Source organism: Oncorhynchus clarkii, chromosome 19, assembly GCF_045791955.1.
Source record: "Oncorhynchus clarkii lewisi isolate Uvic-CL-2024 chromosome 19, UVic_Ocla_1.0, whole genome shotgun sequence".
NCBI classification, from domain to species: Eukaryota; Metazoa; Chordata; class Actinopteri; order Salmoniformes; family Salmonidae; genus Oncorhynchus; species Oncorhynchus clarkii.
Window position 1 is genome coordinate 19,373,173 of NC_092165.1, and position 26,324 is coordinate 19,399,496.

Consider the following 26,324-nt stretch of genomic DNA (forward strand, 5'->3'; position numbering starts at 1 on the left):
TCTACGGACAAAAAACACAACTGCATTTTATTGATGGCAATTTGAATGCAGAGAAACCGTGACGAGATCCTGAGGCCCGTTGTCGTGCCATTCATCCGCCGCCATCACCTCATGTTTCAGCATGATAATGTACGGCCCCATGTCACACGGTGTACACAATTCCCGGAATCTGAAAATGTCTCTATTCTTCCATGGCTTGCATACTCACCAGATATGTCACTATTGAGCATGTTTGGGATGCTCTGGATCGATGTGTACGACAGCGTGTTCCAGTTCCCGACAATATCCAGCAACTTTGGACAACATTCCACAGGCCACAACTCTATGCCGAAGGAGATGTCACGCTGCATAAGGCAAATGGCGGTCACACCAGCTACTGACTGGTTCTCTGATCCACACCCCTACTTTAGAAATGGTTTATATTTTTGTTTAGTATAGCTTCCTTCGTAGTATGCCCCTCAGGAGTATTACCACATCTTCAGGATCACGAGATCTGGCTAACTATTTGACTTGGTAAACAATTACCTTACGCTGCAGTACAATGTTAAAGGCGCAATCTGGGATTAGAGTGGTTCCATTTCACCAGCCCCATCCTTTTACAAACAATGAGGCGGTGAGCCACTGCTGTTTGAATCCCATATTGCCCCTTTAAGGATGCTGCTACAACCACGTAAAGGAACTTTACTAAAAGCATGAGCAGTCATTATTTCCAAAACGTGGTAATTTTATTTACAGTTCAAGTCAGTCACATGCAAAAAAACATTATGAATAAAACAATTAGCAAAAGAAATGCATTCATTACTTTTTCTTTCCAAAATGGCAATTAAATATACAAAAATAGAGCTTACAAATACTGTACAGCAAATTTCTTCAAAAATATTCTGCTGCAGAATTCTTAATTTTATAAACAATGTTATATCACAGGGTAGGATGGGTAGACCCCCCAATGAGGATGGGGTAGGGTTCACCCATCAAGGGAAGAAAGTGTGGGCTGGTGGATAAAGTGGGAGGTTGGGGTAAGATGGTGGGGTAGGTTGATTTATTGAGAGAAGGTGGTGGTGGCTATTGGACATAGTGGGAGGTTGGGATAAAATGGGGTAGGGGCGAGACAGGGGATGTACTTAAAGGGAGAGAAGGGGGGGTGCACTACAAGAACTATACACTGAATAAATGCACACCATACACAACATTGAGAGTTTTCAGTGAGGCAGTGACGTGTTAGAGGCCCAAGTGGCCAATTACACAGCTTTTACACAGCTTTGACCTTGAGGCCTGGCCCACAAAATGGCTGCCAACAGCTAGGTATACAAAAGATGGTAGACTCAGGCCGTTTACCATTGAATAGAATGTCTACTTAAGGGGATGGCTCTACTGAAGACACCAATGCGATAGCAGCTTGGTCTGGTCTACTTAGTTCATTTGGCTTCCATTGAAACAGAAAATAAACGAGGGAGTGGGATGTCCCACTTCCTCTTCTGTCTCTGGGTATACTTTCTGAGATAAAAGCACCTTATAGAAAGGACACACGATAAGGGGCCCGTTATTACGTAATTTGGTTGCTGTGGTGACAAAGAGCCTCACTCTCCTCTCAGTAATTCATGATATTGAAGCAAGTACATCATAGTCCTTTAATATTACAGCCCAATGGCCTGGCGTTCTCTGGAACAGTGCTGACGTCCATGGAGATTACAGTAGGGTGACTCATCACTAAATTCATCAACCGTCCAAACTCCCAATGTTTTTCAAATAGATTTGGCCTGGTACCTTGTGCAGTAATAACTAGTAGACGACAGGTGATTATTCACTATGAATATACACATTATTCCTTCCTCTTGCGTAAGGGCCTATAACTGCCTGCTGTTCTGGCACTTGATCGTGGCTACTTTCCAAGACTCGGAGAGAACCTAGAACCATGTTGTCTGGCCCGAGAAGCGTGGGGGAAGGATTTAGGGAGTTACACAGGAAGAAATTATGGGGTATAATAGATAAATGTTTCTCTTCTAACCTTCAACTCTCATTTGAAAGAAAACATTACAAAATGGCTGGCATTGTTACAATTCTCAGATGGGCAAATGGCAGTTCTAAGTGCGCAGATGCAGTGTTTTCAATGGAAGAATTATCGGTGCACAATGCACAACCCCTCACAGTAAAAAGTGTTTATGCAGTATGCCTTCCTACCAACACTGCTACTACTCTATGTACAATTACAATGGTCAAATTGGTTGCATGTGCCATTTCATCGCATGCTTTCACATGATCGGTGTCTCCCAGTCCTATGTCATATCTCCCTCGAAACCGTCAACTCGGAGACAACCACACGTAGTGGAGGATGACGCTTCAAGACTGGCTGTGTTTCCTGTTGGCTACGGGTTATAATATAGGAGTCTTAAGGGAATAAGAAAGTGGTGGGGCTTGTTGTCAAAAGATAACTTTGGACCAGTCAAACGTGGGAGTTTTGAGATGGATATCCGAGTTGAAGTGTCTTCGTACAAAGGAGGTGTTATATACTATTTGAGTGATATACAGAAAGGGTGACGCCTCCATTGGTTTCTGCGAGGCAAATTTGTGTGTGTAGCCACACAGCAGAACCAAGAAGAGTCAAACGGATACCGAAGCGACCCGCACATGCTAGCAACGGCGGGCTCCTTCAATAAAAAGGTTATGGTTTTTCTCATTCCACATTCAGCCAGACTAGTGTCTCTTCAAACAAATGGCCAAAATAAACACACATTGTAAGTAAAAGCACAAGTAAAAAAAATATCATAATCGAAATTGTCATCCTCCTCAAATACAATAGATATTATTGGGTGGGGCGGGGGAGACATTGTTTCTGATATTGGCGGCAACATGTTCTACTATTCATTTCACCAGCTAGCTACAGTAGGCTAACATTCCTCTCGGTTGTTGTTCGAAAGTGAAGCCAATGGACACAGTCAATTTCGTTGGGTGGTTGATGACTCGGTGGTCTTAACACTTCAAAAATGGAAGACTAGAATTCTAAGAATACCATTCCATTTGTAGGAGACACAAGCACAGTGGTTCTGGAGCTGGGCCTGATGCTCAGCACTGAAAAAGCCGGGTTCCTGAAAAGTTACAAACACTTAAGGAGGGAAGAACCAAATCGAACCTGTTAGGACAGACCAGGCTGTCGTATAAATATAGTTGTATTGAACGGTATTATTATGACCCATCACCTAGATCTAGTCTGTGACCTTTGACACAAGCTGACCCCTGACCTATGGGACACTATCCCCCTCTGTTCCAAACTATCACACAGCACTTTTACTACAGTGATCCCACAAAAGGTGGTGGAACAAAGCACAAGGGTAGAGGGGTTGGTGTGCGTGTGTGTGTGTGTGTGTGTGTGTGTGTAGAGGTGAACAAAACACCAGTGTGGAGAGAGCGATTGGGGAAAGCGCTAGAATGAGCCTGCTAAAACACTGCTATTCTCTACGACTGCTGACCAGGGCCTATACCAGCTCAATGACATCTACTGGGAACGTACGTATGTGTGTTGACCGATATGCTGAGTGCTGCCAGGATTTGAACTAGATGCTTAGCCTACATCCCTCATAGCCTAATTAGATCAATGCTAAGCTAAAGCTAAATAGCGTTTAGTAATTACTAATCACAGAAGCAGTTTTGAATCGTTGACTGAATTGAGAATGAAGTGAATCCCCGGGTGCTCCTGTTACGACATCAGTAACGGCTAGCAAACAAGAGACAGGGTTTGTTGCTTAGTTTGCATAGTGTCACAGCTTGATACATTTCACCAAGCCTTTCACGTTACAAGGCAGTGCTGTGTAGCCCTGTAGCGTTCACTACCATCATTCTGTGTCAAAAGTTGGAAATGCAATGAACTGAGCAAACTTGTCTGGTTTTATACGTTTATGTATAGCAGTCAAAATGCAACAATGCCTTAGTGCAGGGTTTCTTATGGGTCGGGACCCAAAGTGGGCTCTGGGCATGTGAGAATATAATCACGCCCTATTTCTTCTTCGTTTGGGTTGTTGGAGGACCATTTGGATCAGGGGAGGATGATCAATTTCTAATTTGGGGCTCAAACTGGAAAAGTTTAAGAACCCCCTGCCTCAGTGGACCAGTATTTGTTCTAGGTTTCATAAAGATTAGCCTATAGAATATATGATTCTAGACATGATCACGTCGGAGACCATATGGAATATAATTCATCTCGTCATTATATGAAGTACTCTTGTTCATTATTTAGTGTGTAGATTGGGATAGTTGTTTTAGACTTACATCAGGCTAAACCTCATTCAAACTCAAACCAGAGGACAGCAAGAGAGGGATGTATTTTTAAACATAGAAAACCAAAAGAGGAGTCTTCCAACTGTGTTTTCATAGCGCTCCGTTGCCACAAGCTGAATGAGTAATGCTTTGGGAGCGCTGGGGGGGGGGGGTTCTTATGTAACAAGAATAGAGGCATATGATTGGATGTTAGCTCTAGGGGTACCATGGGCTCGGGGTGTTGGGTTACTCTTACTTCCCTGGTCGCTCGTCCACAGGAAGTGACTGAGGCCAGGACCCCTCCACAGTTGGGAGTGTGTATCTGGGTAATTCTACTATTTTAACTTGAGTCGACCCTTGTGAAAAATCTTTAAATTAAAATACGACCTCTGCATTGTTGCGTTTTAACAATTAGTTCACAAACAGAATAGTAACTGTTTTTTTCTGTAATGACAGATGCAGACCGTGAAAGTGGTCACAGAAAAACCTTGTGGTAAAAAAAGCCTGTGTCCCAAATAGTGCACTTTTTAGAGAATAGGGTACCATTTGGGAACGCAGACGCTGAGGTGTGCAGTGAGTAACAAACTGTACAACCTTCATATGCAAGAGGTGACGCAGAGTCAGATGCACCGGTGAATCACATCCTAATCACAACCCCACATTCGAACCCATTGCTTTCTTAATTCACATTAAGTTGTTTAAACACCAAGTACTGAGGTTGGGGTGACCCTCCCTTCATAAACACACCTCCAATATCCTTTTTTGCATGTGTGAGTGAGAGGGAGGATCAGGCCACAGAATTCTGCGGTTCCTTGAGCATCCCAAAGTCAATTCATTTGGAGGCTACTGTCCCTTTAAGATAGTATTGGCCCCCCCCCAAAAAAATCTTCACTCAACTATAAAATTAACTCATGTGGCTCTGTATGTACATACAAAAAAAGTTAATCGTAATACTAAAATAACCTTGTTGCTACTACAACCTCCTCACAAGCAATTTAAGTTTGAGTAAAATGTTTAAAGTGCTTGTAGAAAAAGAAAAAAAAATACAAGTTTAGTCGTTAAAAAGAAAACGAAACGATGAAGCCATTTTCATATCAACGTGTGGTAGTTGTTGGTTTTTATATCTCTTATTCGTCACGCGCTGGTGTCCCCAGAAAAGTGCTTTGGTTGTGAAACGGTCAGAATAGTGACCACGGCTGTGTCCACAAGAAAAAATGTAATTGTCAATAAAAAGAACCGTAATTATATATAAAAAAATCATTATGTGAATCCACCAAGGCAGAGAGATGAGAGGAGGAGAGGCAGCAGATTCACTTCTTCGTCGCCGTGAGTCCCTGTCTGCATCGTAACACTGTTGTGTTCCTCCATTGTCTGTCCTGTCTTTTAATCATATATAACGCCTCGATCGCACCTACAGAGCCATTGCGCAAAATGGTGCACAGCATCATCTGGATATGTGTGCAACAAATTTCAGCATTCCCCTTCTGCTACCATTTCTGTCAAGCCGCCTACGCATACAATTTGATGCAGCATCGAACGTATGCCAGGTAAACACAGCGTTCCATTGGAAATTAATGTACTTCTGGTGTACCAAAAATGCAATGATGCTGTCGGTGTGATCGAGGCATAAGTGTACCTGTACATGTGTGTGAAGTCGTGTGTGTGTGTGTGTGTGTGTGAGCACTGCGGTTTGCGCTACACCAGATTTTCCACGCCTGGCAGGTGCTGCTGTATGGGCACGGTGACGTCGATGGTGACGCCCGCCTGTTGGGCGAGCTGCAGAACAGGCATGTTGCACAGCGGGCACACCTTCCTCACCTCCAGCCACTTAATGAGGCACCTGCCAGAGAGAGACAGTGGTGGGCGGAGGAGGGAGGAAGTAAGGACAGGGAGAGAGAGGATGGGGAGGGAGAGAGAGAAACAAGATGGTTAATCTTTAGGGTCATATAGCAGACGCTCTTATCCAGAGAGAATTACAGGAGCAATTATGGCTAAGTGCCTTGCACAAGGGGCACATCGTCAGAGTCAAACCAGCAACCTTTTAGTTACTAAATCATCACTTGCAAATGTGGGTGACACCAACATCGACTAGACGCGTGTGTTTCTAGTGTTGTCTATCTAAACACTTGCCCTCTCAGTTCAGGTCTGACTGCTGCATCCAGCTGATCTATTGCTGACTGCTCACAAAGAGCTAGCACTAGAAGACCAGGGGGCTTATTCCACAGGGCAGACTGTTCCGCATAGCAGCTAGAAATAGCTCAGTCATTCTCCAATGTGTGTGTTCCCCACATGTTCAGCCCTACTGAATAAGGATGCTCTGTGCTATGCATTGTTAACTGAACAGAGAGTGAGACAGTACAGTAGGTTGATGGGGCCTAGACTAAATGCGTCCCAAATGGCACGGTATACTGTGCACTAAATAGGGAACAGGGTGCAAAAATGACTGCACTAAATAGGGAATAGAGTGCCATTTGGGACGCTAAACAAGAGCTTTTGCCCATCACTCAGTCAGAAGTGGGTGGGGGTGGCGTGGCGTGTTCGTTGCTACTGAATTATTTACAGTGGGGCTGGCAGTTCTATTTTTGGTACACTCTGGTCCCACAGGGGTGGGAAGGGATTCACACATAGGAGTGAAGGGGGAGAGGGACTGTGCTTCCTTCTCACGGTCCCCTACTAGAGGGGGACAGAGGGAGGCAGGGGGTAGTTCATAAATCTTCTGCTCTCTAGCATCATCTAGTTCTCTGCACTGTCCCAGAGGGCCACACACAATCAGTGGTGTGTTGACATGCTAGTCAGTGTGTTGTGATTGAGTGGGCCCCGCCCCTGCTCCTGACATGTGGTCAAAACTCGACCAAGACTCGACGTAAACAGCCCAATTTAAATTGTCATGCCGGGGGGGGGGGGGGGGAGTAATTTGGCCCCAGGTTGCTCTCGGTCAGTCGTTTCCTTTCCCTGTAATCGCTCTCTCTCTTCATCGCATTCTTCAGTCTCACTCTCTGTTATCATGTGTCGGGTTACTCTACTTGGAGGGGTGGGTACTGTAGATAACGGTGAAGAAATGGTAGTAAGGGGACCATCACTTTTGCAGCCGAATCATAACATGTTTGACTTGGTGTGAGGAGGGGTCCGGTCCACATTGCCCCTCAAAATAAGTTACTGTTATTGTGCAACTGGGGCTGAGTGCCCTGGAATCACTGGACTAACTGTGTTGATGATAAGCGCTTTGTGTGAAGAGGTCGTCTACCATTTTGGACCCACTTTGCCCCTCAAGCTCATCAACAACAGACCAATATTATTGTTATTGTGCGACTGGGCTGAGTACAGTGTGTGTGAATTACACTAGGATGAGTGAGTTGGAATTACAGTTTGGATGGGAAGGGCTCTGTGTACCATTTTGGGTCCAGTTTGACCAACATGCTCATCATCAACAGAACCTATTGTGCAACTGGGTGATCCTTTGGAATCGCAGTTTGGGTGGGAAATGGGCTCTGTGTACAGGGTGTGGCTATTACACTGGGTTGTGTAGATGGCGCTCAACAGCACTGTTTAATGTTATTGTGAGACTGGGGCTAAGTCTGGAAGACAGCCTAGGATTAGCTGGGCCAGGCCCCATCCACAGGCTCTGTGTACAGTATGTGGGCATCAGCCAGTCCTCTGGCGCACTTACTTCCTGTGAAAGGCGTGTTTGCACGGGCAAATCCCCAGCTCGTCTTTCTGTTTGAACTCCTCCAAGCACACCGCACATATCTGTTGACACAGACAGAGAGAGAAGGGCAGGGGGGGGGACAGGGTTAGCAAGGCAGCAAAACAACCACAGCTACTGTAGTTTATTGAGAGAGAAAGAGAGACTAAGACGGAGAGGGAAAAGCAGGGCGGAAAAACAGAACGTAAACAGCCAACCACTGCTGCTGTCCTGTAGAAAAGGGATGCAACCAAAACGGCACCTTATTCCCTATATAGTGTACTACCCATAGGGCTTTGGCCAAAAGCAGTGCGCTATGTTGGGAATATGGTGCTATTTGGGATGCAGGCAAGGCCTCGTTATCCTTGTCGAGGACATTTGTCGTTCAGCAGTACAAATATACAAACGGAAACACACCGAGGTTGTAACTTGTCTTTCAGCTTTACAAAAAGACTACATGAACAGACTGAGGAAGTGTGTATATTGTGCTTTAGCGACATTCCTTCGCAAACAGAATTAGTTTGAGTTGGGCATCTTATTTCATAGCGAGTTGGGCTGTTCTCCTCTCGCTCACTCAAACAGTACTGCAGACCCTCAAGTTGAGTTGGTTCGAACACAGAGGTCAACTGCTGTACTCCGGTCGTTGGTGCCACCAAGGTCGGCTCAACTGAGCAACTAAAAACATGCATGCTCTGTGGGTAAATAATCACTCATGGGTTGGACTCTAGATGGAAAATCAAACATGGACTCAAAACTGACCTCCAAAAAACGACCGAATAGACTTGACCCACTGAAGGGAAGTGCTCATGGGCCTATTTTAAGACTTGTTTTATTTTTTTAGTTAAAACACTTGACAACGACACCATTTCCCAAATCTACAAAGACTTCACAGATGACAGATAGAGGAAGCACACCCAGTCTTTTCCTGGAATGTAGCTTCGAGATAGCGGGTTTTGTATGTACCGTTATGCTAACGCATCAAGGATGACAGACGTCAGTATCTCAAACTAAAACATGTCTGGGCATAGCCAGAGGAGGGAGAGTCAACACGCCTTGATATATAATTTGTACACTGCTGGGCCTATATTCATTAATCGTCTCAGAGTGCTGATCTAGGATCAGTTTGTTTGGCCTTTTAAATCATAATGAATAAGACTACATGGACATGGGGACCTGATCCTAGATCAGCACTCTCCATCAATCAGTAGAATGCTTTAATTCAACTGTGATGTTATAGAGGGAGAATTCTGGAGAGTGGAAACAGAAAACGCCTCTGTACCTGGAGGGTTGTAGAAATTAAACTTACGTAACACACACACACACACGCACGCACACACACACACAGAGGGGCATGATGGATTCATCATAGCCGTCTGACTAAATCCAGAAATTACACACTGTACACGCCACTGAGACGCACGCACATCTACTAATAGCCAGCATCATACACACACACACACACATCCACCAACCAGACGAACGATGATGTTGATTGCGCCCTCAAAGTTATATAAGCCATTAAAAACCAGTTGAAACTAGATCTGGTAGGGGTCTCCTCAGCCCAAACCAGTTTGACCCAGCTGGGTGAGGGTGCCAGCCCAGGCAGCTCGGCAAATAAACTAGCATTACTGGTCTTAGTTAGGCCTATAGCCTAGTTTGGCCAAGCTGAAGCAAATACTAGCTGTGTAGTAAGACAAGAGAACACCACTCATGGAGCGAGAGGGACACTTGACTGGGTATTTAAAGTCACTTTTTGTGGAGGGCTGGATTCAATCAATCCTGCTTTAGCAATATTGATGCAGGGATCGTTGTTTACAAAAACTACTGTATGCGCAGTGCGCGTACACAGACCTTATTCGGAAAACCTGTAAGCATTCAGGAGAAATTAGGCTATGCATCAGTCTCATGGCACCCTATATAGTGCACTACATTTGACTAGAGCCTCATGGACCCTGGTCAAAAGTAGTGCACTGAGGAGGGAATAGGGTGCCATTTGGGACGCAACCTGTTTGTACAGCAGTGCATGCTCGATTGAACAGCGTGCTGAGAGGCAGTGGTTGGTGTGTGTGTGTGTGTGTGACAATGTGTTGACAATGACTGGGAGCTAGTGAGGCTGAGGTAGTGCGTTTCTGGCTGCCTGATGAAGCACTAGCCCTACTGTCACAATTGTTTTCTGTGTGGGCGGCGAGAAGAAGTGTGGCTTGTGTGTATGTCGCGTTCTGTAATGAAGCATTTAACCCACTGTCACAATAGGACTGTGTGGACTGGGAGATCGGAGTGTGTGTGTGTGTGTGTGTGTGTCTGTCGACACAATGGAGAAGGTACAAGACAACGCTGCTGACAGAGGCAGGTTGGAGACCGGCAGACTGGATAGAGCTCATCTACTCACTAGCTTGCCAGTGCTGCTGTACACACACCCCATTCACTGACCTATCGGCACTATTGTGTGTGTGTATACATTACTGCCAGTGGTGGTTCCACAACGTTCATGGTGAATCATCCTTGTAACTCCAGCTCTAACCAGACAAAGCTAGTAATGTTGTAGCCCAGACATTGAAATCGGAACATTACCACTGCATCATTAAGTGCGTCACTATATCCAAGGGTAGTTTCAATCCATATCAGTACAATGCATGACATCTTGTCTTGGGACAACGGCCCAGGAGGCTCCCTGCACAGTGACGCAAATTACTAGGTCAAATTCAAGGATGCGTGTAACATTCCCTCAATACAGAAGAACTGCTAGTGCTGTTAGAGTTGGATAGAGGGCACATCTTTGCAAATAGAGTTTTATAGAGGACACGCTTGCCACAAATCCTATGTGCCCATCTTTTTACCTGCGGCCATTTGGCTACAGTATTACGTCGTGGCAGGACCTACTTTGGAGTGCTACACTTCAAGGACAAAAGGCATACTTCTCCCCCCTTTTAAAAACAGACTAGCTTGGGGCTGGGGATGAAAAGAGGTAGCCCGCTAAGGTTTCTCTCTAGTCTAGGGTATAGTTTGAGACAAGACGCCATCCTCTCTGTTGAGCTCCATTGAACACTAAACCCTGGCTCCTTCTCATTCACTAGATCGACGGTGTCCGTTCTTTAACTATGTTGGTACATTAATGGGAGGAGAGGCGTGATGTTCCATACGGCCCAAAACTGCACGTCTCAGCACCACCACCTCCTCCTGTGTGTGTGTGTGTGTGTGGTATCTATGCAAGTGAGCGTTAGATTTATTGCACTGCTCATCTACATGATCTGACAGTTGTGTGCGCGATATGGACCAAAGAGCACATCTCAGCACCAGCTCCTCCTGGGCTCAGTACAGCACACACCCAGGTCTCACAGCGTGTGTGAGTGTACGAGGGCATGTAGATGTATTACTATCACTAGAATAAATTGGTGTGCTGCTGTGCTCAACTCTGGAAAGCAGTCTCTTTGGGTGTAGCCAGGGTTACAAGAGCAACCTGCACTGAAAATAGTGTAAGGAGCCTGCCTACATACAGTTAAAGTTAGCATAGTGTTATTCCCCCCCTCCCAGAGGATCTGAGCCCTAGGACCATGCCTCAGGACTACCTGGCCTGATGACTCCTGGCTGTCCACAGTCCACCTGGTCCTGCTGCTGCTCCAGTTTCAACTGTTCTGCCTGCGGCTTTGGAACCCTGACTTGTTCACCGGATGTGCCACCTTGTCCCGGGACCTGCTGTTTTTGACTCTCTCTCTCCCCTGCACCTGCTGTCTCGACCTCTGAATGACCCTGCTGGTCATCTATGAACGTTTGAACATCTTGAAGAACAACCTGGCCTTAATGGCCATGTACCATCTCCACCCAGCAGAGGTCGACCGATTAGGATTTTTCAACGCCGATACCGATTATTGGAGGACCAAAAAAAGCCGACACCGATTAAAATCGGTCGATTTAAATGTGTATTTATTTATTTGTAATAATGACAATTACAACAAAACTGAATTAACACTTTTAGTTTAACTTAATATAATAAATCAATTTAGCCTCAAATAAATAATCAAACATGTTCAATTTGGTTTAAATAATGCAAAAACAAAGTGTTGGAGAAGAAAGTAAAAATGCAATATGTGCCATGTAAAAAATCTAATGTTTAAGTTCCTTGCTCAGAACATGAGAACATATGAAAGCTGGTGGTTCCTTTTAACATATTCCCAGGTAAGAAGTTTTAGGTTGTAGTTAATATAGTAATTATAGGACTCTCTCTATACCATTTGTATTTCATATCCCTTTGACTATTGGATGTTCTTATAAGTACTTCAGTATTGCCAGTGTAACAGTATAGCTTCCGTCCCTCTCCTCGCTCCTACCTGGGCTCGAACCAGGAACACATCGAAAACAGCCACCCTCGAAGCATCGTTACCCATCGCTCCACAAAAGCCGTGGCCCTTGCAGTACAAGGGGAACAACTCCTTCAAGGTCTCAGAGCGAGTGACGTCACCGATTGAAACGCTATTAGCACGCACCCCGCTAACTAGCTAGCCATTTCACATCAGTTACACCAGCCTAATCTCAGGAGTTGACAGGCTTGAAGTCATAAACAGCTCAATGCTTGAAGCACATCGAAGAGCTGCTGGCAAATGCACAAAAGTGTTGTTTGAATGAATGCTTACAAGCCTGCAGCTGCCTACCACTGCTCAGACTGCTCTATCAAATAGGAAATCATATACTTAATTATAACATAACACACAGAAATACGAGCGTTAGATCATTAATATGGTCAAATCCGGAAACTATCATTTTGAAAACAAAACGGTTTATTCTTTCAGTGAAATACGGAACCGTTCCATATTTTATCGAACGGGTGGCATAAATATTCCTGTTACAGTGCACAACCTTCAATGTTATGTCATAATTACGTAAAATTCTGGCAAATTAGTTCGCAACGAGCCAGGCGGCCCAAACTGTTGCATATACCCTGACTCTGTGTGCAATGAACGCAAGATAAGTGGCACAATTTCCCTAGTTTAATATTGCCTGCTAACCTGGATTTCGTTTAATAATATATACTTCTGTGTATTGATTTTAAGAAAGGCATTGATGTTTATGGTTAGGTACATTCGTGTAATGATTGTGCTTTTTCTCGCAAATGCGCTTTTGTTAAATCATCCCCCGTTTGGCGAAGTTGGCTGTCTGCGTTAGGAATAAATAGTCTTCACACAGTTCGCAACGAGCCAGGTGGCCCAAACTGCTGCATATACCCTGACTCTGTTGCACAGAACGCAAGATAAGTGACAATTCACCTAGTTAAAATACATTCATGTTAGCAGGTAATTTTAAGTAAATATGCAGGTTTTAAAATATTTACTTGTGTATTGATTTTAAGAAAGGCGTTGATGTTTATGGTTAGGTACACATTGGTGCAACGACAGTGCTTTTTTCGCGAATGCGCTTGTTAAATCACCAGTTTGGCGAAGTAGGCTATGATTCATTGATTAAATTAACAGGCATCGCATCGATTATATGCAACGCAGGACAAGATAGATAAACTAGTAATATCATCAACCATGTGTAGTTAACTAGTGATTATGTTAAGATTGATTGTTTTTTATAAGTAACGTTTAATGCTAGCTAGCACCTTACCTTGGCTCCTTGCTGCATTCACATAACAGGTCGTCAGCCTGCCACGCAGTCTCCTCACAGAGTGCAATGTAATCGGCCATGATCGGTGTCCCAAAATGCCGATTACCGATTATTATGAAAACTTTAAAAAATCGGCCCTAATTAAAAATTTGCCATTCCGATGAATTGGTCGACCTCTATTCAGGACATAGGGACACTGGAGATAGCGGCAATCACATGACTATTTATGAGACTCCTGATCTCTCGCTCTCTATCTCTGTCGCCGTGGGGAAAAAAATCCCGACCACTCCAACCACCGGAAAACGTTTTTATGAGAAGAAAATGATCACTCCACTCAAGGAGAGAGGGGGGGGGGCGAGATTGAGGGGGAAAGGGAGAAAGAGCACTCACGATAGTTTGACATCGTGGGTGCTGAGTCTATCTGATGCTATGTAACTGCTATGTTAAAATAAACTCCATCGCATCGTAAACAAGTTGTCGCTTTTGATAGAAGATGTAGAGCAGTTATACAGTAATAATAAGTACTAGGCTATTTCGTGTCTCTTTTACTTCTGCTTCCAGCTCAGCCCATATCGATAAAGCGTCTCAGTAGGAGTGCTGATCTAGTATCAGGTTTGCCTTTTAGATCATAATTAATACAAATATATGGACAGAGGGAACCTGATCGGTTAACTGAACTGAAATATTGCTGAAATGGTCAGCTGCTCGATTAAGTTCTGGGTCCATACATGTTAAGAGAAGGGATCAAGAAATGCTAGAACGAGGAGCTCCACCTTCTCTCTTTGTAAGTTATGGGCGAAAGTCCCCTCCCATTCCAAAATTCAAAAGACCCCAACACCTGCAAAAACATGATTTTTTTTTCTCCAAATAACCGCTGCTCGTTATCCTACGCATCCCGTTCAGTCCCAACAGATTCTACAGTACCAGTTGTGTTTACGTAGATCTGTCCAAGAGAGATTAGAGGGGACCTGATCCTAGCTCAGCACGCTTTATGAATACTGGCCCTGACATCTGGCCACCCATTGCTCATCTTGGTCCACATTCCAGCTTAAATAAGCACTTGCCTTGTTGCCTTGTTGTGGACTACTGTCCACAAAGCTAGCATTTAAAACAAAGCCAGACGGCCTGTGCCTGATTGAAAAGCAACCGCTCTGCTCAAAATGCCAACGGCCTCATGAAAATTAACGACAGCAAATTCATTTATTCAGTCTGGCTCTACTATTACCGTTCCACCTAAAGGTTGCATGGCTTGTGTTCTGTCTGAAGTTTCCCCTAGGTACAGATCTAGTTTCCCCTCCCCAATCCTATACTTAACCATTAGTCGAGAAAATGACCCAACATCAGCAAAAAAACGTCTCTCTTGCACTGGTTCAGGCTAGTTTGTGAGATACAATTCCTATTAAACCAAACAATCAAGTTCTCCTTGTACCGTTCTGCGTAGTTCTAATCCCACGTAGCCACTTAAGAAACCCTGTAAAAACCCTCTGGCTTAATGAGGAGTTTGTTAAGTGGATATTGTACGTGAGGTGCATGTGTGTATATCAGAATGTGTACTGGTCAGTGTGTGCGTCCCCAGGCAGGCTAACTATGGGTTAGGGTAAGCAGCTCTACCTTGGGCAGGAAATGGGGTCACCAGAGACCCAGGCTGAGGCTAGTGGGGGTTTTCCATTCTGAGTAGAACTGCACTGAGCTAGAGGAGAGATGGGCTGCATCTCATTCGTGACAAGTTGCCCTCCTCCCCTCTACAACTGCACTGAACTAGAGGTGAGGGGCTGTGTTTCATTCCAGATGACCAGTTGCCTCCTCTCTATCCTGAAGAGAGCAGCATGGCAAGGAAACTAGGCAAAAGTGAAGGGTCAACCAAGGGTCAATTTGAACTGTGAAGCGGAGATATTTCTGGAATGAAACAACCGGGGACAAAGAGCTTTTGAGTTGATGGAGACAATGTGGGGACAGTGAAGGGGCGTAATGGGGACCTGAATGGGGACAGTGGATCACCCCCAGGGGCCCATTCAAAACTACTGTTGAGGCCCACAGTCCCCTGGTCACCACAGATGTCCATTACGAAGCTCATAAAAAGCAGTGCGTGCGCGCATGTTCAAACTGAAAAACAATCTATAGGCAATTATTGGCAACAGGGAGCATTGCTGCTCCTACCAAACCGTGCCCCTGTAATGGTATTTAATTCAAGCTCCTGATATTATCAGTAGTGCTGTGAACATAGACCTTGTCTGTGTCCCCATAGGGCTCTGAACAAAAGTAGTGCACTATGTAGGAAATAGGGTGCCATTTGTGACGCAAGGCCAGAGTTAGGCTTATCTTATCAAAATGATGACGGCTGATTAATTCAAAAAGTAGGCCTCTGTTTGCTATGGGAAGGATCGCATGTGAAAATGCTGCAAGACAAACAGAGCTGAGAGCTTATTGAAGCGAAAGTCAAAGCCAAAGCTTGCTAATGTCAACACTCATCAGCCACATACAATAGTCCTACATTTTGATTAGCCTTTGTCACAAGGTTTAGGCATAAAATGTTCCTTTAATGTTCTTTGAATGTTAGAGACTGGCTTCTAATGTTCAACGTTCTTTGAATGGTATATTGCTGCGGCTGTACAGTGCAGCGTCACAGCAACACTATCTGACAGGTTGTTATGCCCATTGGCTGAGTACTATCAAGGACACTGTAATACTGAACTGCCACAATATTGAGCTGCTGCGCTTCCTCACATGTAAACAGCCAAGGACACGACGTGATGAACTGTTGTGTGTGTAGACCTGTGTGTATTTACAAGGGTTATGTTCAGCTGGATAAAATGAACGTATTATTCACAGCTGTTGTAGCCATGCTCTGTGTCAAATGGAGGTTAGATGTATACAGCTGCAAGAGGCGCAATCTATACACTTTTTCCAAAACATTTTCATTTGGACAGGGCCCTTTCAATAAAATGGGTCATTCCCCCAGCTAGCGTTGGTGAGTGTTATTGTTTCTCAGCAATACATAACAATTTGGCTGTCCAAGAATTACACACACACGCTCTCCCACTTTTAATGACATTGAATGACTCAATAATGGCTACATAACTAGAGCTCTGCACGGTGGGAAATTCCTGCCCCCGGTCGGTTAGCGACGTAGCGTTTTCACTTTTCATTAGCATGAGGGTGCTAAAAGGAGTAGCGGGGGCTAGCAAGAGGCTAGTAGGACCAGGGCTGAGGCTATGAAATGGGATCGGCGGAAAAGGGGCGAACGCTGCTAGCTGGGCTATGACTTCTAACCACATTGTCCGACACAACAGATGGACTGTAACAAGCTCCAGAGACAGTACAGACATGCATAATGAGAGAGGACAGGATGCACACACACACACACACACACACACACACACACACACACACACACACACACGCCTCTTCTGACATGGATACCCTAAACATGAGAGACACAACGACAGTCTACTGACTGTCTTGACAGGTCCACTTTGCATAACTGGGTTCCCTCGCTATTTAAACAACATGTTATTTCATGTATTTTTGGGGATTTAAACAGGTTAGTCTAGTTGAGATACAAATCAATTTTTTCAAGAGAAACCTAAGGGAGGTTGTGGCTATTGAACAACCAGTTCGCTTCAGGCGACATTGATAAATCTGCTTCATCAATATCACACGTTTCTAAATAAATAAGTAGCCTAAATTTATGTCATGGGACCCATATTCAGTAACACCGCAGTAAACAACAAACCAATCAATGTGAATACCAGACCAACTGTGACTTTACAGTTTATCAAGCGCAGCCGGTTCAGACGGGAAACCAGAGTATATGCATCAGCTGACGTCGCACCAATCATATTCCACAAACACTTCCTACCTTAATATGGTGGTATATTTAAGCTGATCAGTTTTACTCACATTCTCTACTGCTGTTGGTTACTCGATCATTTGCGGTTGCATTTTTGTTGTTCACTGCCTGTAATTATTAGGATCTTAAAGGTGCATATTGCAAAAATCGCTCCGTCATATCCTGGTTGCAAAAATTCAAAGAGTTTGCCTAATTTCAGTTAAATAAATAAAATAAAAAACATTTATTTTCAGCTGTTTGAAGCTGGTGTACAAAACCGAAAGTAAAAGACGCAAAAACGAAACTTAAGAACGGGAAGCATAGAAATAGCTCACATAGAACATATCTACGGCTTCTTAGATTTGCTTTCAATGAGTGACAGATCTATAACTCCTATTTCCATGTGAATTTGGTCGGGGTCGCCCAAAAAGTGACATATTACAGCTTTAACATGATGCACTCTGGCAGTGAGATAGGGTTGGTGTTCCCTCGAAGGAGCAGAGCCTAACATATTGCAATCTTTTTCTAAATAATGGTTACACAAATACATGGCGTTTCCTGTCTGAAATGTTGCGTTTGAGAGAACTAAAGTTCAGTACAACAACCAAACACAGTTACTGATAGGTTACATTAGGGAAGTACATCAGCTAAGCTTGTCAGTTGTATTACAGAATGTCACTGTCCTGTCCAATAAAAGTTTCAACACTTGCAATGCTAAACAACATCAACTCAAAGTCCGTGTAACCATGAGATACAGTATCAAGACAATAGAACAAGAAAAAAATGTAAGCGCTTACCTCATGCAAATTTAGCTCTTTGACCTTTTCCTTCTGTATAACCTGAGGGGAAATTAAAATTTAAAAAAGGCATACAATTAGAACTGGCAACATAAACACACTTTTTCTCAAAGAAAACATCCAGAAGTGAATCCAATCCAATTTTTTTTTTTTTTGTATTAGAAGACTAGAAGTTATGGTCCTGTGTGGCTCAGGCCCAAGCCCTCACCGCTCCAAGGGATTAAAGGCGCGTCAACAAAATCATGACTTTTTCGTGGTAGGTTAGGAGAATTTACGTGGCATGTTAGGAAAAGGGTACGGATTAGCTAGTCACAACAGCCCTGCTGACCAGGCCTGGCTGGCTAAAACCGGCCGTACATTTAAAAAGGGAGAGTCCCCCACTTCCACTGAAAGTAGCCCAAAATAAACCACCATCTGACTTTGTTGCCTTCTACAGCACGTATATTATGGGTGCATATTATATGTGTATAGTCAGCAACAGAGGATTTATAGACTACAGTGACATACTGTGAGAAAAATAAACCATGTTCATAGTATTTTGTGTGTGTGTAGACGACGGGCCTCTTACTTGTTTGTATGCATACAGCTCCTTGTGCGCCTGGTGCCTTAACCTGCAAGGACAACGCAGAGAAACACAGCATCTCTTCAATTAGTAAAGGAGCCTCTACAACTCGCCAGTTGCACTCACTGTACATTCAGATAGTGACAAGTCAATAGACCCTGAAACAGGAAGTGAGCAACTGCATAGATAGAGAGCATTCAGGGCAGAAAAGCATAGCTGATTTAACAATTTCCATTCAAATCTCCAGCACTGAAATAAAAGCAAGTCAAATTCAACTGTTTAGATGCTGTAGAAACCAGTGGTGTAAAGTCCTTAAGTAAAAATACTTTAAAGTACTACTTAAGTAGGTTTTTGGAGGTATCTGTACCTTTACTATTTATATTTTTGACAACTTACTTTTTTTTACTCCACGACATTCCTAAAGAAAATAGTGTCCTTTTTGCTCCTTACATTTTCCCTGACACCCAAAAGTACTCGTTACAACTCGAATGCTTAGCAGAACAGGGAAATGGTCCAATTCACACACTTATCAAGAGAACATCCCTGGTCATCCTTACTGCCTCTGATCTATCAGACTCACTAAACACAAATACTTTGTAAATGATGTCTGACTTGAAGTGTGCCCCGGCTATCCGTATATTTAAAAAAAGAAAATCGCGCCGCCTAGTTTGCTTAATATAAGGAATTTGAAATGATTTATACGTTTACTTTTGATACTTAAGTAGATTTAAAAACATACTTTTACTCAAGTAAGGTGACTTTCAATTTTACTCAAGTATGACAATTGGGTACTTTTTCCACCCCTGGTAGAAACAGACATTGATGACAGTGCTGCAGTTTTGAACTAGTCTGGTCTACATTGGATTAAAAATTATTTTAGTGCTACGAAACTTTCAGGAAACTCACCCCTGCACAATATCTTGACTATGGCAGCCTGGATTCAATCTTAACCTTCAGGTTTTTTTTTTTTTTTTAACAAATCAAAAACTGAAAAATTGGGCGTGCAAAATTATTCAGCCCCCTTAAGTTAATACTTTGTAGCGCCACCTTTTGCTGCGATTACAGCTGTAAGTCGCTTGGGGTATGTCTATCAGTTTTGCACATAGAGAGACTGAATTTTTTTCCCCATTCCTCCTTGCAAAACAGCTCGAGCTCAGTAAGGTTGGATGGAGAGCATTTGTGAACAGCAGTTTTCAGTTCTTTCCACAGATTCTCGATTGGATTCAGGTCTGGACTTTGACTTGGCCATTCTAACACCTGGATATGTTTATTTTTGAACCATTCCATTGTAGATTTTGCTTTATGTTTTGGATCATTGTCTTGTTGGAAGACAAATCTCCGTCCCAGTCTCAGGTCTTTTGCAGACACCATCAGGTTTTCTTCCAGAATGGTCCTGTATTTGGCTCCATCCATCTTCCCATCAATTTTAACCATCTTCCCTGTCCCTGCTGAAGAAAAGCAGGCCCAAACCATGATGCTGCCACCACCATGTTTGACAGTGGGATGGTGTGTTCAGGGTGATGAGCTGTGTTGCTTTTACGCCAAACATAACGTTTTGCATTGTTGCCAAAAAGTTCAATTTTGGTTTCATCTGACCAGAGCACCTTCTTCCACATGTTTGGTGTGTCTCCCAGGTGGCTTGTGGCAAACTTTAAACGACACTTTTTATGGATATCTTTAAGAAATGGCTTTCTTCTTGCCACTCTTCCATAAAGGCCAGATTTGTGCAATATACGACTGATTGTTGTCCTATGGACAGTCTCCCACCTCAGCTGTAGATCTCTGCAGTTCAACCAGAGTGATCATGGGCCTCTTGGCTGCATCTCTGATCAGTCTTCTCCTTGTATGAGCTGAACGTTTAGAGGGACGGCCAGGTCTTGGTATATTTGCAGTGGTCTGATACTCCTTCCATCCACTTCCACTTTTTGTATCCAAATCCGGCTTTAAACTTCTTCACAACAGTATCTCGGACCTGCCTGGTGTGTTCCTTGTTCTTCATGATGCTCTCTGCGCTTTTAACGGACCTCTGAGACTATCACAGTGCAGGTGCATTTATACGGAGACTTGATTACACACAGGTGGATTGTATTTATCATCATTAGTCATTTAGGTCAACATTGGATGATTCAGAGATCCTCACTGAACTTCTGGAGAGAGTTTGCTGCACTGAAAGTAAAGGGGCTGAATAATTTTGCACGCCCAATTTTTCAGTTTTTGATTTGTTAAAAAAGTTTGAAATATCCAATAAATGTCGTTCCACTTCATGATTGTGTCCCACTTGTTGTTGATTCTTCACAAAAAAATACAGTTTTATATCTTTATGTTTGAAGCCTGAAATGTGGCAAAAGGTCGCAAAGTTCAAGGGGGCCGAATACTTTCGCAATGCACTGTACCTGTGACATTGAACCCCAATTGCTTTGGCTGCGTCTGACCCTGATGACACTGTTACACATCCCCCACTGACCCCCACCAAACCAAAACATAACTCACTTCCCACCCACCTATCAGTACCAAACTCAAACCTCACCCGGACGACCTTGTGACGACTGACGCAGCACTGGTCAGCAGTCGCGCTGTGGTGCAGCTCCTCTGCCACAACTAGGTGGGAATTCCACGCCTTGACACAACTCAATTTAATGTGGGCCTACCCCAGTACTGAATGACGAATGGTCTGGCCCGATCTGGACTGCTTAGACAAAATGTCCGCCCGGTCAAGAGACTAATACTTTCTCTCTAAAGCGTAAAAAAAAAAAAAATTATAATAATAAATACCACAACTGACAGCTTGAGGTGGTTATAGCCTAGGATACATCTTCTTTAAACCAATCATCCCTGTTACATTAGTAACTCTTCAGCACCCCCCACGGATGGTTTCTGCCAGCAGAATACGTGGTTTTATCACCGTCATTCGTTTGAATGCAGCAGGGATGCTTTCCATGTGAGAGTGCCTAACCAACCAGAGCTCCTGACTTTATCGTAGTGGCCTTCGTTACTGCTGACTAGGCTAGATAGGAGAGACTGATGGGTCATTTGTGGGGGAGAAATGGGAGCTTTACTTTACTACGGTACATACAGTGGGGAGAAGAAGTATTTGATACACTGCCGATTTTGCAGGTTTTCCTACTTACAAAGCATGTAGAGGTCTGTAATTAATTAATTTGCATTTTATTGCATGACATAAGTATTTGATCACCTACCAACCAGTAAGAATTCCGCCTCTCACAGACCTGTTAGTTTTTCTTTAAGAATCCCTCCTGTTCTCCACTCATTACCTGTATTAACTGCACCTGTTTGAACTCGTTACCTGTATAAAAGACACCTGTCCACACACTCCAACGTCTCCACAATGTCCAAGACCAGGGAGCTGTGTAAGGAAATCAGGGATAAAATTGTAGACCTGCACAAGGCTGGGATGGGCTACAGGACAATAGGCAAGCAGCTTGGTGAGAAGGCAACAACTGTTGGCGCAATTATTAGAAAATGGAAGAAGTTCAAGATGATGGTCAATCACCCTCGGTCTGGGGCTCCATGCAAGATCTCACCTCTTGGGGCATGAATGATCATGAGGAAGATGAGGGATCAGCCCAGAACTACACGGCAGGACCTGGTCAATGACCTGAAGAGAGCTGGGACCACAGTCTCAAAGAAAACCATTAGTAACACACTACAACGTCATGGATTAAAATCCTGCAGCGCACGCAAGGTCAACCTGCTCAAGCCAATGCATGTCCAGGCCCGTCTGAGGTTTGCCAATGACCATCTGGATGATCCAGAGGAGGAATGGGAGAAGGTCATGTGGTCTGATGAGACGAAAATAGAGCTTTTTGGTCTAAACTCCACTCGCCGTGTTTGGAGGAAGAAGAAGGATGAGTACAACCCCAAGAACACCATCCCAACCGTGAAGCATGGAGGTGGAAACATCATTCTTTGGGGATGCTTTTCTGCAAAATGGACAGTACGACTGCACCGTATTGAGGGGAGGATGGATGCAGCCATGTATTGCGAGATCTTGGCCAACAACCTCCTTCCCTCAGTAAGAGCATTGAAGATGGGTCGTGACTGGGTCTTCCAGCATGACAACGACCCGAAACACAGCCAGGGCAACTAAGGAGTGGCTCTGTAAGAAGCATCTCAAGGTCCTAGAGTGGCCTAGCCAGTCTCCAGACCTGAACCCAATATAAAATCTTTGGAGGGAGCTGAAAGTCCGTATTGCCCAGCAACATCCCAGAAACCTGAAGGATCTGGAGAAGGTCTGTATGGAGGAGTGGGCCAAAATCCCTTCTGCAGTGTGTGCAAACCTGGTCAAGAACTACAGGAAACGTATGATCTCTGTAATTGAAAACAAAGGTTTCTGTACCAAATATTAAGTTCTGCTTTTCTGATGTATCAAATACTTATGTCATGCAATAAAATGCTAATTAATTACTTAAAAATCATACAATGTGATTTTCTGGATTTTTGTTTTAGATTCCGTCTCTCACAGTTGAAGTGTACCTATGATAAAAATGACAGACCTCTACATGCTTTGTAAGTAGGAAACACTGCCGATTTTGCAGTTTATCAAATACTTGTTCTCCCCACTGTATCTCAATAAAACTAAACAGCTTCCTTTCTTGATCTTCTTCCGTTGACCTTTTATTTTATTTAACTAGGCAAGTCCGTTAAGATTCTTATTTACAGTGATGACCTACCCCGGCCAAACCTGGATGCTGCTTGGCCAATTGTGCACCACCCTATGGGACTCCCAATCACGGCCGGATGTGATGCAGCCTGGACCTTTATCACCCATCGTTGCTTGTTAGGACTGGATAGGGCTCGGACATTTTTGTTTTTACCTTTAAAGTCCTCTTAGATCAGTGATCAAGGGGATAGAAGTCAAGGAAAGGAAACGACTGGGCACATTAACCTTTAGTGGGGCAGCTAAAGCCCTTTAAGAGGGCTTGAAAATGTTAACAAAATGGGAGAGGAGTGTTTAGGTCAACTCAAGAGAGAGGCAGCCAAGCTTAGGGAAGGAAGTTCAAGTCCACATTCTTAAGATAAATAACCCTTTGAAAAGTGTGTGTGTGTGTGTGAGAATGGAAAATGACGCCTAGCTGACAAGCACAAAGCAATCTAAATAGATCCACAAATATTATGAAAACATATACACACACACCCTGTGAACATTTTTACTATGAACAGTCAATATACGTAGTGCATTACACAAGCTTGGATATTAACAGACATTTATAAACAAAAGCTATTTTGGTAACTCCCGTTCACACATTTTCCCATCACCTGAAGCAAAAAGGAATATCATAGATAACACCAGTGGTCGGGTTGTATTATCATACACCAGTCATTCAATTTAGCACAAATCAATGGACAAAAATAAAACATGTTCAATGAAAAACAGAATCGAAAGACAGTAGGAGGGATATACACAGAGCGTACAAAACATTAGGAACACCTGCTCTTTCCATGACAGACTGATCAGGTGAATCCAAGTAAAAGCCATTATCCCTTATGGATGTCACCTGTTAAATCCACTTCAAAATAAGTGTAGATGATGGGGAGGAGACAGGTTAAAGAAGGAATTTTAAGCCTCGAGACAATTGAGACATGGATGGTGTGTGTGCCAATCAAAAGGTGAATGGGCAAGACAAAAGATGGAAGTGCCTTTGAACAGGGTTTGGTAGTAGGTGCCAGGCACACCGGTTTGAGTGTGTCAAGAACTGCTACACTGCTGGGTTTTTCACGCTCAACAGTTTCCCGTGTCTATCAAGAATCATCCACCGCCCAAAGGACATCCAGCCAACTTGACACAACTTAAGGAAGCATTGGAGTCAACATGGGCCAGCATCCCTGTGGAACGCTTTCGACACCTTGTAGAGTCCATGCCCCAACGAATTTAGGCTGTTCTGAGGGCAAAAGGTGGTGCAAATCAATATTAGGAAGGTGTTCCTAATGTTTTGTACACTCAGTGTATAAAAAAGAGGGAGAAAAAGAGAAAGAGATTGAGATACATAGGTGTTGAAGATTTACCTCCGTTACTAGTAACCTTAACCTCTCGGAGCAGAGCGAGAGGCTGAGGGATCTGTAACACACAGCAGCACAGTTCTAGGAGAGAGACTGACACCTTCTGAAAGAGAGCAGCGGGTAAAGGTGCAGAGACTCCCATTGGGCAAGGGGCAGAGGTCAGAGGTGAGGGGCAGGGGGGGATTTGATGAGTGGCCCTGTTAGCATGGTAGTGAGGGGGGGGGGGCGAGATTAAAGTTTCAGTAACATTTAGTACAGGGGCCCACAGAAGGGCCACGTGGTTTTTAAGAATGTGATCTTTCCATGGACTCCTATACTAAAATAATGTAACTGACTTCTAAAACAGAAATGGGCAAGATAAACACTGCTCTGTGTGTGTGTGTATATATATATGTAGTATGCATTTATGTATGCATGTATGTGTCGCCAGCCACAGGCTTATTTCACGTATGTGTGTGGACTTCGGGACTAACCAAGAGGAGGGAGTCGAGTCTAGCTGTGACGTTCAGCCTCACGTCAAGCTGTCCGAGCTGTGTTTGCTTGGGCCGGGAGAGCGAGCGCTCGCACGTCCGCTCCAGAGCCCGACTGGCCTCGTTCCCCTCTCCTTGTCCCGTATTTGTCCAGTTTTAGAGGGTCATCTGTGGACTGGGTTTGAGGAGTAGGGTGAAGTTGACGCAAGATGAGCGTCTATGGGTAGTTTTGGGTAGCTGATCCTAGATCTGTATCTAGGGGAAACTTCACACTGGAGCCTCGGTGAAGGGGGCTAAAGTTAAGACCGGGCTCAGTGTTTCATCCATCTGTCTCTAAAGGAAATTAAACTTGGTCAAGGCTAATCAAACTGTTTGTGTTGTTAAAAGATAAATGGGAAAAGTAGCCTATCCAGTGAGGCCGTGTGGTTGGTTGGTTGGTTGGTTGGTTGGGTGGTTATTGTGATTTAGGGAACTGTGGGGGCCACAGGTGTTAGAAAGGGAGACCGCATCTTTAGAAGCCTTTCAGAGTAAAAACTGCTGACGTCCCAAATGGCAATCCTATTCCCTACACAGTGCATTACTTTTGACCAGGACCCATAGGACTCTGCTCAAAAGTAGTGCACTATATAGGGAATAGGGTGCCATTTGGGACAAAGACACCATCTTACCAAATTAATTGGTAAAATCAGACCACCTTTTTCCCCCCTTTTCTTTTTCCTCCCTGAATTTTAACGTGACACTGCATCAATTTCATAGTTTGTCTTGAAACATCGAAACAAAAGCAGAAACACACTTACCATCTCCCCCCCGCTGGGTTAGGTACAGGGCAGGGCGAATTTGGGTTGAGACACGTTGCTTCTCGCTGCTTTAGGTAAGAAATGCTACAGAGTTCCAACGTTATTGGCCAATGACCACCTTGATTAGACCAGAGGGGCTAGAGTGGAGGACCAATAAGATCTCCAGTAAAAAAAAAATCTCCAAGCCAGGTCTGGGACTTCAAACGTGCTGAAGGGAAGGGGCCATTCTTTAAGAAGATAATACTAATTTAGTTGGTTCAAGGTTCAGCCATGTTGAGCGCTGGTTAACCACTCAGAGCCCTATAGGCACTGGTCAAAAGTAA

The 26,324-nt window shown here is 44.0% G+C and overlaps 1 protein-coding gene across 2 annotated transcripts in view; it reads right to left on the reverse strand.

The window, feature by feature from the left end:
* Window positions 1-488: 488 nt before the first annotated feature.
* Window positions 489-26,324, reverse strand: part of LOC139374908 (RING finger protein 24-like) — a 61,553-nt gene continuing 35,717 nt past the window's right edge. Inside the window, exons 3-6 of one of the 2 annotated variants that reach the window (XM_071116126.1) lie at window positions 18,723-18,765; window positions 18,155-18,196; window positions 7,916-7,995; window positions 489-6,088 (exon numbers count right to left, since the gene is read on the reverse strand). In XM_071116126.1, coding sequence (XP_070972227.1) covers window positions 5,944-6,088; window positions 7,916-7,995; window positions 18,155-18,196; window positions 18,723-18,765 — 310 coding nt within the window. In that variant the 3' untranslated portion in view covers window positions 489-5,943. The remainder of the gene's footprint in view (window positions 6,089-7,915; window positions 7,996-18,154; window positions 18,197-18,722; window positions 18,766-26,324) is intronic. The other variant, XM_071116127.1, reaches the window with a different exon arrangement.